This window comes from Mirounga angustirostris, unplaced genomic scaffold (genome assembly GCF_029215605.1).
Source record: "Mirounga angustirostris isolate CCGP_5_RB_7025 unplaced genomic scaffold, mMirAng1.0.hap1 SCAF_2, whole genome shotgun sequence".
Taxonomy (NCBI): Eukaryota; Metazoa; Chordata; class Mammalia; order Carnivora; family Phocidae; genus Mirounga; species Mirounga angustirostris.
In genome coordinates this window covers 71,707,170-71,721,564 of record NW_026991710.1, presented here as the reverse complement: position 1 = coordinate 71,721,564, position 14,395 = coordinate 71,707,170, and the positions used below count along the sequence as shown (strand labels likewise).

At 41.8% G+C, this 14,395-nt stretch overlaps 1 protein-coding gene across 1 annotated transcript; it reads right to left on the bottom strand.

The window, feature by feature from the left end:
- Positions 1-3,916: 3,916 nt before the first annotated feature.
- TIGD2 (tigger transposable element derived 2) lies at positions 3,917-7,246 on the bottom strand. Its single transcript, XM_045880759.3, has 2 exons — positions 6,906-7,246; positions 3,917-6,734 (listed from the first exon to the last, which is right to left on the bottom strand). Exon 2 carries the CDS (start codon positions 5,820-5,822, stop codon positions 4,245-4,247), a length of 1,578 nt encoding a protein of 525 aa, XP_045736715.1. The 5' UTR covers positions 5,823-6,734; positions 6,906-7,246; the 3' UTR covers positions 3,917-4,244.
- Positions 7,247-14,395: the final 7,149 nt, after the last annotated feature.

The following is a 14,395-nucleotide window of genomic DNA, read 5'->3' as shown; positions in this document are numbered from 1 at the left end:
CCAGGAGAGACAGAACTTCAATAAGAGATTTCCCACCTGTGTCAAGGAGGCAGGCGCTGTGCTGGAATCCAGGACAAAGTAGAACAGAGATAACAATCCAACTCTTGGAGGCTCATTGTCTAGAGGGAGCCCATATCCTTGGCCACCAGGCCACATTGTCTGGAGCTGAGAGGAGTAACTTCTACTCCCTTCCTGGTCTGTGTGACTCTGGGCAGATCAACTCCTTTCTCTGGTCATTGGTGGGGAAACCATCTAATTTCTCTCTTACATTGGGACACTTGAGAGTAAAGAGGGCACTATAACACTTACCCTGGGGGAACTAGTGTAAACTGGGACGTTGCACGGCAAGCCAGGCCCAGGGACCCCTGGACTCATCAGTTGGAGGGACACAGTGCTGTTGGTGCTGCTGCTAGTACTGCTCACGCTGCTTCGTGACTGGGTCCAAATCTACCCTCACTTCCCCCACTGAATTTGCACAGGCAGTTTGCATTTCTTCTTTTAGCTCACAAGCTTATCATCTCGCAAGTATGCCTTCAGCTGCTTGGAAGAACCCATTTCTCTTTGAGCCCTGTTATCTGAGACTGCAGCTGGAGCAGGCCCCACCTGTTTTTGGTTTTTACTAATGGGCTCCTGTGATGGACAGCACGCACTGTAGTCCTAGGAGCCTGGGGGGCTCAGCACTGCCATCTAAGTCATGCAGACACCCCAGCCAGCATTCCCAGTGATGAGGGGTGCCCAGGCCCCCTAGAGGTCTGGACAGTCACTGTGAAAGAAGAGCTGTGACTCATTCTCTGGGCCAACCCTGGAGACCAGGGTTCACAATCAACAGCCACAGGGTTGCCTAATAGCTGGTGTTTGTAAAAGCTTGGAGTGTGTCTATATAACCTACCAGCCTTTTGCATTTGAAGAAACAGGTTCAGAGAGGTTCAGAAAGCTGCCAAGGTTATCTAGGGAGAAAGTGAAGAAGCTGGTGTTTACATTCCAGTTTGTTCGCCTTCAAAACCCTGTTCGGCCAGTGTTTCTCAGTGTGCCAATGAGGTATGCAAGATGATTTTAGGTTTCAGATGGCCAAGTGGTTAAAAATGATTGTTTTATATTTACCTTAATTTGAACGAGAAAAAGACCACAATTGGCACACAAGACTTGTGACTTTGCAGAGATCATTGCTTAGGATGTAGGTAAAATATATATTTAAATAAGAAAAGGTCAACTTTGCAAAAATATCCAGGTAAGAAGTGGACACAGCCTTCCTGAAGACCTCCATTAGGGTAGTGCAAGTCCTGGCTTTGATTTATGTGGCTCTAGCCATATCACTGGAGGGACAGTGTTTCGAGCCTGTGACTTAAGTAGCGGTGTACTGCTTCGCATCAACTGTGCCATTTAGTCCACTATGATCCCCCCTAAATCCGGAAAATTCATAATGAAGTGACTGTACAGCTCAGCCTGAAGCTAGAGTGAAAACAAAAAGAGTTATCAAATAAGAGTGCCAATAAGAGTATAATTCTGCTTAAATTGACTGTGTCTATTGATCTGGGCCTTGCCAACTCTTCTATATTGAGAGCACCCAAAGTTTTCCAATCAACCCCTATATTACTGAGATTGAATTATGAAACAGTAAATATTCCCACTGCACTTTTTTTTTTTAAGTATACTCTTAATTGACACTTTCCATTTGGTCTGAATTTTTAGTCTTTCAAATCCTCTAAAAAATACGAACTTGTATAGGGCGCCTGGGTGGCTCAGTTGGTTAAGCGACTGCCTTCAGCTCAGGTTATGATCCTGGAGTCCTGGGATCGAGTCCCGCATCGGGCTCCCTGCTCAGTGGGGAGCCTGCTTCTCCCTCTGCCCTCTTCCCTCTCGTGCACTCTGTCTCTCATTCTCTCTCTCAAATAAATAAATAAAATCTTTAAAAAAAAAAATACAAACTTGTATAAATGGTAACCAAGTCAGAATTTGTGACTATTTAAAGTACACAAAGTCAAATGAGAGCACATTAGTTCTGTGCTTCTCGAACTAGGATACATTAAGGAGCAGGTGGTTTACCAAGATAACACAACATATCTTCCCAGAAGATACAATTAATATATAACCTGGAAGAGGGAAAGGATTTTTGTATTACAATTGATTATGGAATTCGAATGCACAGTTTATATTAGCATCTATGATAAAACACAGGATTAAACCATTTTAATGTCATAATTGAAGGGAATTTGAGAAGTTCTTGTTAGCAAAATGCTCTGTGAAAAATGCAAAGCAACATTCAAATATGTCTTTACCATTACCAGGTTTCAGAATCCCTTAGTTTCCAAGAAGCAAAATACCCTCAGGACTCATCCGTGTAGTCTTCATTTCCTAAGGCCTATCCAATAATTGAAATTGTGTAAAATGAGGAAGGTGTGTTAATACATGAATTTTCCCAAAGAAAGTGGATTTTTAGTGGTTTTCTGAAACAGCTTTTCTTGAACCAAAGCCTCAGCTCAAAAAGGCAGAACCCTGTGCTCTAATGACAGCTTCGTGAAGAATGGTCAGGGGCTCTAAAATTTCAAATCAATCACAACAAAACTCCATGTATATGGCTGGGCTTAATTACTATAACCAGGGTTTTCCTTCACGTTTCTTTTGCTCTGAATTTTTCCACTGATCCTATGTTACTGTAATGTGATAAAATATTTCAAATGTCCTGCTTACTATCTTATCTACTTTAAAGGTATTTTATTACTTCAGTGAATTATGCCAATACTAGTAACATAGATTCTCTTCTATGAACAACGCCAACATCTGTTTATTTTATTAGCAGGCCAGGGAGCGAAGAAATTACAATTCCATTCCCATTTCGTTTGTAATTCAACCTAAGATGTCTCAAATGCGCCTGCATACCTCACTGTGCCTAGCAGTAGATGGTCAGGAAATGACTTCTAAATTGGATTAACCTTTCAGTTTTCACTGAAATAAATTATTATTGTATTTCAACCGAAGCTAGTTACTTGTCTTTGATCTCACTTCCCTTTAAAGGGTTTTCCCAATGCAGCAACATCACAGTTGAGTCACACACCGGATCTGTTCAGCCTAACTTCCGAAACTCATAGTTTCAGCAACTCTGTAACAAGACCTAACACTCAATGAATAAGTCAGAGTAAGTCCTTCTTCTGAGCCAGGTCCTGTTCTAAGCCCATATTACTTAAAATCCATATATTAAAATCATTTGCTCCTCAGAAAAACTCTCTAAGGCACGTGTTCCTATTTTACATATGGGTTAAATAACTTGCCCATAGTGCCTTTCTCATGTTCTGTTTAATTTAGTCAGTCCACCATTCATGAGATGGATGGTTCCACAAATTATATGTATGCTTATGTTCAGTATCCTCACAAAAAAATAAGCTATAAAAATTTAATGACATACTTTGTAAGCTTTTAAGTGTTACATAAATCTCAAACAGCTTAATAAAGAGAAAAACTATTGATAGATCTATACTAAAAAGGATCCAAATAAAAAATAATAAGATTAACTCTTACCTCTTCTAATTACAATAGTTTGGGAACTGAAATCTATTTTTCTGGAATAGGGATGGCATTCTTTCCAAACTATGAAGGTACTCTCCCTACTGTCAGATGGAATAAAAGTGAAGTGCAAGCCCTTTCCCTGGAGACATTTTATATTTCTTCTTCCTTCATTATACTCAGAGATGGCCAAACTGAATTGCTGACTGCCCAAATACTGTTTGTATAGAATGCCATATTCAAGCTTGAGACTGCTTTCCTTTATTTCTCTGCTTCCACAGTGAAATACTTCGAGCGTAATTTTTGCTAAGTTCTAAAAATTTCAGCAGGTAAAAACATCACGGAAATGGAAATTTACCCCCAACATATTTCATTTGGAAACTGAAGTTCAGTGAAAGTCATAAAAATTCAATTTAAGTAAGATTTATTGATTGCCTAGACTGTGCATGGTTGTCTACTAGACACAATGAAATTCAGGCACAAAACAGACACAAGATCCCTGGCCTCAGGTACCTTATGATCTAACTAGTATAATACAGCTTAGAAACAGTAAACAAACAAGTTACATGGCAATGCTCACTTACTAGAATCAACATTAAAGAGCAGTAATTTAAGTAATCCAAAATGGTGTCTAATCCTAAAATCATTTATAAAATGCATTAAGCCTTGAAATCCACAGCACTTCAGACATGATAATGAAGTTCCACTGCAGATAAAGTCACAAAGATTTACATTTAAGGGTATTATTAATGATTTTTGTTATTTTGGATCTTCTGTTTTCTTCTTATTATCGTTCGAAGCCTCCGTAATACCAGTTTATCAGACAGAAGCATGTCATCTTGTTGTTCTAGGTAATCCAATAAATTCTCGGTCCATTCAAGTGCAGCTTTATGGCTAATATGCTTCTCTGGATTCAGATCTGCTTTTCTAGTCTTATTGGAATGCTTTTGTTCTGCAGGCTTGGCCTGGTCCTCAGCACCTTCACTGTCAGTTAGCACCTGACAGCTTGAATCATTACTCCGAGATTCAAACCACTGATCAATATTTTCAATGTCAACGTGTTCACAGTCTTCTGTATTCTGTAAAACCGTTGCTAAGTTAGCTGCTAAAATGGCTCCTTCATCAATGTTCATGCCTGAATTCTCTTCATTGCTAGGGAAAAGTTTTTTCCAGGCTTTGGTTATGGTACTTGATTTTACCATGTTCCAAGCTCTTGATACTTCATAAATTGCATCCAACACTGTCAAGTTCTTCCAAAACATTTTCGGGTCAATTCCCTCACCCATGTATTTCTGGAGAAGTCCTGCTCGGTAGTATCTTTTTACTGTGGCTAGAACTCCCTGACTCATAGGTTGAATTAGACTTGTGACATTTGGTGGCAAATATTTCACAATTATTCTGCCATCATCTGAACTCAATAATTCTTCATTTGGATGTGCTGGGGGGAAATCCAAAAGAAGCACTGCTTTTTCTAGAAGCCCCTGAGACTTCAGATGCTTCTGCACCTGTGGCACAAAGTATTTTTCAAACCACTGTCTGAAAACAGAATGTTCTATCCATGCACTTTTTTGACTGAAATAAGTGACAGGAAGGTTTGAAAGGTCAGCTCCTTTGAATGCACGGGGTTTTTTTGCTTTTCCCACAACACAAAGATTAAGTTTGTGTAAACCAGTGGCATTTGCACAACACATAATAATGATTCTCTCTCTGCTTGACCTATAACCAGAAGTATTTTGCTCAGTTTCAAGAGCTAATGTCCTTGATGGTAGACATTTCCAGAACAATCCAGTTTGATCAGCACCATAAATTTGCTCTGGTTGTAGATTCTCTCTCTCAACGAACTCCTGAAAGTTACCGCAAAATTCACTGGCAGCAGTTTCATCTCCTTTTAACTTTGTTCCTTTACCAGCAGCCTTTGGAATACCATGGCGCTGCTTAAACCGAGTTAGCCAGCCAGATGACGCATTAAAATCACCTTCCATCCCCAGAGCATCAAAAAAGAATTTGGCTTGTTTTGCACAAATTGTTCCAGACACTGGAATCCCATCTGTTTTCTGTTGGTTAAACCACTCTATCATAACCCTATCCAGTTCCTCATATGTTGATGACTTCATTGATTTACGTTTGGATACCCCACTTGTAGGATCTGAACTGTTTGCATAGTTTATAATCCTTTCTTTATTCTTTTTAATATCACGAACTGTGGATTCACCAATTCCATACAGCACAGAAAGCTTTTTGAAAGAGATGCCTTCCTCAAGTTTCTTAATAATGTCAAGCTTGTCCTTAATTGTCAACACCACACGCTTACGTTTCCCCAACATTTTAAGTGTCTAATATTTTAAGCAATTACTAGAACAAGATATTTAACAACTTAGATTTGGATACAATGAGCCTAGAAAATGGGTTTTTAAGATCCCTTCCCTGTCCCCCCTGGACCTAGATGGGTGGTGTGCTGGCCAATTTCCAAGCCAGGCCTATGTGACTCTGTTCACTTTGCAGTTTTAAAGCCTACAAAGGTCTTTCAACAAGCACTAGTTTTCATTAAACCTATCTCCTTTCTTCCTCCTTAGTTTAAGGTCTTTTCCTGTACCGCACTCTTAGAGGAGATTGCAACCAATACCGTACCAGCAAGGACTCTAAAACAGTCCTATTGTGAATTCAATTCTTCCCATAATTACAGGTGAGATTCTTTGCTAAAGGAACTAAGACTGAGGTGGGACTATTTTGGGAAATGTGCTAGGGAATAGTTTAAGAGAGGACTTGTAAACATGACATATAGGAAAAAAAAAATGGAAAAACTCATCCCTTGACCTTTGTCTTTGTCAGGCAGTGCACTGTATGGAATACTGCCTCTTCTGGGCAGGACTGCTAGAGATCATTCGAGTGAGTGGTTATGAGAATCACAGGCAAGCGAGGTAAAGCAAGCTGGACAGAAGTGAGCAGTGCAAATAAGGTGAAAATGGACAAGCAGAAAACTGTGTACTTTAACATGACACAAACTTATACCTAATGTATTTGGCAACTGGAAAGGCAAAAGGTGGACAAGAGGTGGTGTCACATGATTAAAGAAAGCATTAAAAACTTCACTGGTAGAAATCAGAACTCATGGTAGAGGGTATGAGGTGGAAGGCTCAGTGAAGATGTTAAAATAATCCTGGTGAAAGATGATCCTCGATGGGCCAACAGAAGTAGTTCCTGTGGGGAGCTGTATAAGCACTCGGTGCCTCCGAAACCTAAAGGAAAATACCAAAAATATTTTTTTTCAATATCAGGGTCTGTGGCATTACTCATATCTATCCTGCAACTGTACTGAGAAAATTAACGCCTATCAGTGTGATGACAAAATCCGACAAATAATGCTTTTAGGCATTATCTGGAGTGACAGCGGGACCTGAATTGCCTACCTCCTGAAATTAAGAGGTCAGAGACAAGCCGTGTTAGCGAGGGCCTCTCCCCGCAGGGCGAGCTCCGGAGCGCGGGACGTCTTTGCTCACGCGGAGGGAGCCCGGATTCCTCCGTGGACGCCGGCGACCAGGGTGTCACCGCCGCAGCGAGCGAGCGAGCGCCTGGCCAAGGGGCGCCAGCCAGCGGGCCGGAGGCATCGCTCTCCGCCAGACAGCGCGGCGGCCAGACTGCCCTGAAAGCAAATGGAGTCTCTAGAGGGAAGCTGACACTGGTGGCGCGGCAGCGGCGGCGAGGGGCAAGCGTCGCCGCCGGAGCCGGAAGGCGGGGGATTAGGGTGCACGCGCGCGCCCCCGCAGGAACGCTGTGTCGGCGAGGGGGCGGGGCCTGCGCGGGCGAGTGCGCGCGGCGCGGGGGCGGAGTCCCCAGTGAGAGGGCGGGAGAGAGTGGGAGAGGGCGGGAGGGGGCGGGCGGGGGCGGGGCCGCTGCTGCAGCGTCTCTAGGCGCCGCGTGGGTTTCGCTGATGGCCTGGCTGCTCCGGCCTGCCGACTATTTCGCAAACCAGCAGGGGGCGGTACAAGTCCACCCTGTCTGGCCCTTCTTTCAGTGGCTCGCCTCCGCGGGCGAGGCTTCCTCCACTCTCAGGTGGAATAAAAATCGCACCCTCTGAGGGCTCCCGAGAAGGCTGCGCATCCTCAGGTGCCACGAGCGGGATGCGAACGAGGCTGGGCGAGCGCACGTGGAGCGTGTTTACAAATAGAGGCCGCTGCACCCGCGCCTCCCAGCGCCCGCCAGCTGGGACTGGACCAGTCGGAGCAAAGATCAGGAGCAAAGGTAGGAGCGAGCGGACGGGACTGCTGGCCGAGTGCAGGAAGGCTGGCTCCCTTTGGGGACCGGGTCCAGGAGAGGAGCTAGGGCTTACACTCTGCAACACCTACCTGAGCAAGCCCGGGGTCCCTGAGGCGCAGCAGGGGTTGTTCAAACTGGGTATCGACTATTTCCACCCTGGTTGCACTGCTCCAGGGTTTAAGTCACCGTTACTACAGAAGCGGACCCTGTGCAACACCGACTGCACCTTGGAGACGCGTGAGTCTGTGCGAGGCTCCCTCATGAATTTCCTGCCACCCCTTTACTCCGTCTGCTTCTCGGTAATAATAAGGGAACTGCAGTTTGACAAAGAGTCCCTTGATTTATTTTAAGTGGAGATACCATTCGTTTCTATTTTGGCATTCTAAATGGACCGAATGCCAGCACCTGTCCATTAATAACCTTTGCGATGAACCATGCTTTCTCCCCCTTCCCAGACTTGGTTCCTTGTGGGGCCCTCGGAGCCTTCCCAGGGGAAGGGAGTGACTGCATCTTCATCCTGCAGCACCTGTTTACCAAGGAAACGCATTTAGCCTTTTCTTTCTGTCTTGTGTGTGTGCGCCCCTGTGTGCAATACTTTGAAAAATGGAAAAGCCTAAAGTTTCTCCAAGACCTGAGCACAAATGTCTAGCCATTTTCGTTAACATAAAGTAGCACAGTAATTCGTCATTTATTTGCAAAGGCCATATTGTTGCTAAAAACGTTTCCAAGGGGAACTGACCTGAGCATTAATACTGCAGCAAAGAGATGCTCCTTGTAAGCCTCTGACTCCCCCGCCCAAACGGCTCAGTTGCCTTTCTGAAAATCGCAGCTGTGTTGTATCTGGCTTGATGGAAAAATCTTTGATCTCCTAGTTATGCTGTGAAGTGGCTTTTGACAAATACCTGCTTTTCCTAAAGGTAGAGCTCCCCCCCTCCCCGATCCTTCCCCCGATATATCAACCAGGCAGTTTTGGCATTTTTGGTTGACTCTTTTGGGTAAAGTACAACTTTATGCTAGTTTTATATCACTTTTAAAAGTTTGCCTTTCCGCCCCTCACAGTTGTAAGAAGCGTGAAAACAGTTGTATCTGATACATTATCCATTCCTCATACGGGAAGAGAGCTGACATTTACGGAGTGCTAACCAACGGAGGTGGCATGTAAGCAGATGTTAGCAGCCTGGCTTTCCCCTTGCCCGCCAGCCTACTGGCGTCCCTGGGTCCTTTATATATTTAAATAAAGTGAACCCCGACTCTTCTCTCCCTTCGCTAATATCTCTGGGGTTTAATTTCCTTCCAGATACCACTTGGATCATTTTCCTGTTTCTGCTGATTCTCCAGCTTGTCGGTGCCTTTATCTCTTAGAGCTGTTCCCTTTTCATCACCTTGTGTAAGTTCAGATCTGGAACGTGGCCCACATGCCTTGATTTCCTCAAAACACCTCACACAAGGCAGTTGTATTTAGTAGACTTTGAGATTTTACCCTAGACAGCTGTGTCTTTACAGAAGCTAATTTTCTCTACTTCCTTTTTGTTAGGGGGGGAGGGGTTGCTAGTTGTGGCATATTAATTTATATTAAAGTACAAGAGTGGGAGGCGAGGGAGGACCTTACAATAGAATGTGTTCTATTAGGAGCCAGGGTGGCCACAGGTAACTTCTTATCATCCACTCTTCTCTTTGGGTCACAGCTTCAGTCTGTCTTCTATGCCATCCTCTCCTTTCTCCAACATTTTTCTGTCTCGGGGTCCCCTCTCGCCTTCCCTCTCAACTGTGTGTGAAATCTTAAAGATTCTTTTTCCTTTATCATACAAATTTGTATTTTGTTTTTTTCTAACTGTCCCTTACCATTCACTGCAGTTTATTCTCTAATCAGAAGACATTTCACTCCTTAGGGAATCCTGCCACCAGGATCTCTTTCCTTCTAGGTTCTTGTGATAGCTCTTAATCCTTATGCTTGTGCTATGAGTGAGGTCAATGTTACCCCGTTTTATGTACAATGAAACAAAAGCTAAAAAGTATGTGAATCTATTAAATGTAGGTGGCAGAATGGAGAGTTGAGCCAGATCTATTTGGTTTTAAAGGCAACATGCTCTGCCACACCATCACAACTGAGGTATTTAACTTAGACCGGAAAAGAGGAAAAAGTATATTGTGATTATTTTTGCATGAAGTTGCCATTTCTTAAAATGGAATTATTGACATTCACCTACCAAAAAGGCGTTCTAGTTGTGAGGGTACCTTAAGTCTGCAACAGTGTTCATCAGACATAACCTTTGGTTCATTGGACAGTGGGTTTTCTAAAGCTACTCCAAATCACCTGAAAGTGAAGCTCCAGATTCCCTTTCCTGCTGAGATAATATCAATGCAAATACATTTTGTGGCCTCATTTTCAGATGTATGCTTTATGCTTGATAGTGTTATAATAGTAATATAATTTCTAGGTAGAGTAAATTCTTTTAAAGGAACTGCTTTCTTTTGGGGTTTCATTTACTTTATCAGTGACCCTCATTTATTTGGAGATTTTTGTTTAAGTTACTCAAATTAGCTATTCCAATAAGCTTAAGATGAGGACATGATACTGTTATTCTATTTGCATTAAACTGATTTAATATCAAATAGTATTTCTCTCTTAATAATTGAAAATTATTGCCAGTTGAAATAGTTTCACAAAAACCATATACTATTCACCTACTTTAAGGGACATAAAATATTGAGGGGAATTTTCTGGCTAAAATATAATTTGTTTTTCCTTTGGAGAGTATGCGCATGTGTGCATGGGGGGGCAAACAGTATTTAGAACTAAAATGAAAACTTGTTATTTGAAGTCTCTTTTAGCTGTAAAGTTATTTTACTTTGCATTATAGACAAAAGTCTGAAGTATTTTTAATATAAAAATCCCTTTTATATGGTTAAAAGTAGAAATACTTTTCCACTTGAAAATTTCTGGACCCAAGTGAAAGATCAGATTACTCACTGGAAAAGACTTTATCTTTTTTTAAAAACTTGTTAACATGATATTGAAAGATAATGATATTTTTCATACTCTTGAGTCCTATCGATGCCCAGTAAGAGGCTTTTAAACTTAATTTTGTTTTCTAGGTTTCCTTGTTGGCTGACAGGTTTTCAGTTCACTGGCAGCATAGGCAAAGATAAGAGGATGAGTTCCTAGGAAGATAGAAAAGTTTTAATAGGTCGAAAAAATGAAAATTGCTGGTGGAAATGTTTAAGGAAAAGTTAGACTTGCTTTCTGAAAAACATGTGGATATAAATTGAAGAAACCGGTGAACTGCTAATTGATGGTGGCAATGTGGGTTGGAAACTTGAGTGAAGTTTATATACCCACTCTACCTTTCCAAACCTGCCTGGTTTCCAGCTCTTCTCTAAAGGAGGCTTCAGTCCCTTTAGATTGGTCAAATCCATTTTACTGAAAGCCACTGTGCACCACCAGACCGCTCATGCTCACTGTCCTCAGCACATGCAGCTTCATGCTTTAAGACTCCACTTGCTGCTGTTCTACAAGCCTAAAACGTCCTCTCCTTTCTCTGTTAATCTGTACATCCTTCTGTTCTAGTTTGTCTAGAAACCTGCTTTTCCCAGGGCGCCTGGGTGGCTCAGTCAGTTGAGCGTCTGCCTTTGGCTCAGGTTGTGATCTCCGGGTCCTGGGATTGAGCCCCACATGGGGCTCCTGGCTTGGCGGGGAGTCTGCTTCTCACCCTCCCACCCGCTCCACCCCTGCTCTCCGTCTTTCTCAAATAAATAAATAATATCTTCAAAAAAAATTTTTTTTTAAAAAACCCTGCTTTTCCCTAAGGTTGCTCCTCAGACCTGATGGGTCAGAATCACCTGGGGTCCAAAGTGTAGCTTCTGGAATCTTTCATTTTCAGCACGCATCCCAGGTGATTTAACATGCTAAAGTTTGAACACCTTATGTACTGACAACCATTTTGAATATGAGGTTCTTCCCTCATAATAATATATTCTCTTAGAAGGGAGTTTTTCTTCTCCCCCCCTCGCCCTTTGTTCTTAAACTATACACCATCTTTGAAGGAAAATAGGAAATACAGAAAAGCAGAAAGGAAAACAAGCATACCAGCATTCAGAGATAATAACTCTAAACATTTTGGGGTGTAGCCATTGTCTTTCTTGTATCAATGTAATTATCTCATATATAGTGTGTGTGTATACATTTTTTAATGAGAACACGAAGTCCTAATATACACAAAATTTTATACGTATACTTAATGGCATATTGTATTTTATTATATTATTGCCTCTCATCAGCCATATATTACCAGGAATACACCTGTTGCCAAAATTGGGCTTACTACTGCAGCAAGGGAGACCCATCCGTACCTTGGAAAACCATGGAGTGTCTCAAAGAGAGGGAGTCAGGTGGAACCTGTTACAGGATTTGGGTAAGGTGATTTTCGGGAGGTTTAAAGAAAGTAAGGAATCTAAGTAAGGGCTCTAAGAAAGCGGGAGCAATTTGACTCTTGAGCATCTTAATTTTATTCAGGAAGCTAGAGGAACAGGCTAGAGTTTCATTGGAGCAGTCATGGTAGTCAATCGTGCAAGTCAGGAGAGGGGGATGTTTGGTCATTTTTTGTTGCACAGCATTTCCCACTCCCTTCTTACATTTCTATTCAAACGGAATTGTGCAGTGATCTTGTTTTTTCTTATTTTACCACAATCATGGGGAGTCCTCCTCTAATGTCTATGAAGCTATTTAGACTCCTCAGGGTAACACGACTCCTACCTTCTTCAAAGCTTTCAGCAAATCCTCAAAAGATCCAGAGTCCAAAAAGCTTAAATGATAATCACCGATAAGCTTATTCAGCCTTGAAACTATCCCTAATTTAGCTGTGTAGATAATATCATGATGCAGTTCTGCCTTAGACTCTCTTATGGTTGAAGAAGACTGTTATTAATGCCTGGTTTCCATGCTTCTAGTTTAAAAAGGTCCCATGATAGTGCTTCTCAAACAGCTTCAGTCGATTTTCAAAGTTTTCATCACCCCAAAATAAATCCCATACTATTAGCAATCACTTCCCATTCCCCACCCGCCCCCTGCAACCCTCTCTCCTGCTCCCCAGCCTTTGGCAACCACTTGTCTCTATGGATTTATCTATTCTAGACATTTCATATAAATGGAATCATATAATATGTGTACTTTGTGGCTGTCTTCTTTCACTTAACAAAGTTTGCAAGGTTCATGTTATAGCATGTATCAGTATGTCATTTTATGTACATTGTCAGTACATCATTTTCTTTTATTGCTGAATAATATTCCATTATATGGATATATGACATTAATCCATTCATCAGTTGATGGAAATTTAAGTTTCCATTGTTAGGCTCTTATGAATAATGTTGCTATGAACTCCATGCACAAGCTTTTGGACATTTGGACATCTGTTTTCATTTCTCTTAGGTTGGGATTGCTGGGTCATATGTTTAAAAAAAATTTATTATTTGAGAGAGCGGGAGAGTATGAGCAGAGGGGAGAGGTAGACGCAAGATCCCCTCTGAGCAGGGAGCCTAACTTGGGACTCGATCCCAGGACCCTGGGATCATGAGCCGAAGGCAGACATTTAACTGACCGAGGTACCCAGGCGCCCCTATATTTAAACTTTTGAGGAGGTATTTCTTAGTTCATTCATACTGAGTATGAAGTCTTGGTTCATTGTACCCTGTCTTAGTTCATTCATACTGCTAGAACAAAATACCACAGACAGGATAGCTTATAAACTACAGAAATTTATTTCTCAGTTTTGGAGGCCGGGAAGTCCAAGATCAAGGTGCCAGCAGATTCAGTTAGGACTCCCTGGTTCATAGATGGTTCCTTCTTGCTGTGTCTCCACATGGGGGAAGGGGCAAGGGATCTCTGGATTTCTTTATAAGAACACTAATTCCATTCACAAGGGTTCCATCCTCATGACCAAAGGCCCCCACCTCCAAATGCCATCACATTGGGCTTGAGGATTCCAACATGTGAATTTTGGAGGGACGTAAACATTTAGACTGTAATGGGCTCCAATTTCTCCACATCCACGCCAACACTTGTTATTATCTTTTTGATTTATCATCATCCTAGTGTGTGTGAAGTGGTATTGCATTGTGCTTTTGATTTGCATTTCTCTGATGGCTGACTCAAGCATCACTTTGTGCTGACTTATTATTTATGTATCTTTTTTGGAGAAACGATGATTCACATCCTTAGCTCAGTTTTTATCTGGGTTAAAATAGAGTTACAATGTTGAGTGTTAAATGATCCAATTTACTCTTCCTCCACTGGCTTTCTTAGAGGAGAGACATAATAAATAACCTGAGGATTATCTCACGTTTTTAGCCCAACTGATGTGAAAATACTGATTGTGAGATACTGTCCCTTTCTTAAGGATCCATGTGATAAATTCTGACAATTTTTAATGTCAGAAGAAAAGATGACTTCCAGATGAAATTTAACTTTATCTGACATAAGAACTAGAAATGTCCGTTTTAGCACTGACTTGCACAAATCTGTGAGCTTAAGTTTGTGTTTGATTGCCATAGCTAGTTCATTTGGATTTCCCAGTACTTGTCTTTTTCTTATTACTGACTGTATTTTTAAAATTTTGATGTTTTAATGGTAACTCTCTTTTTATAT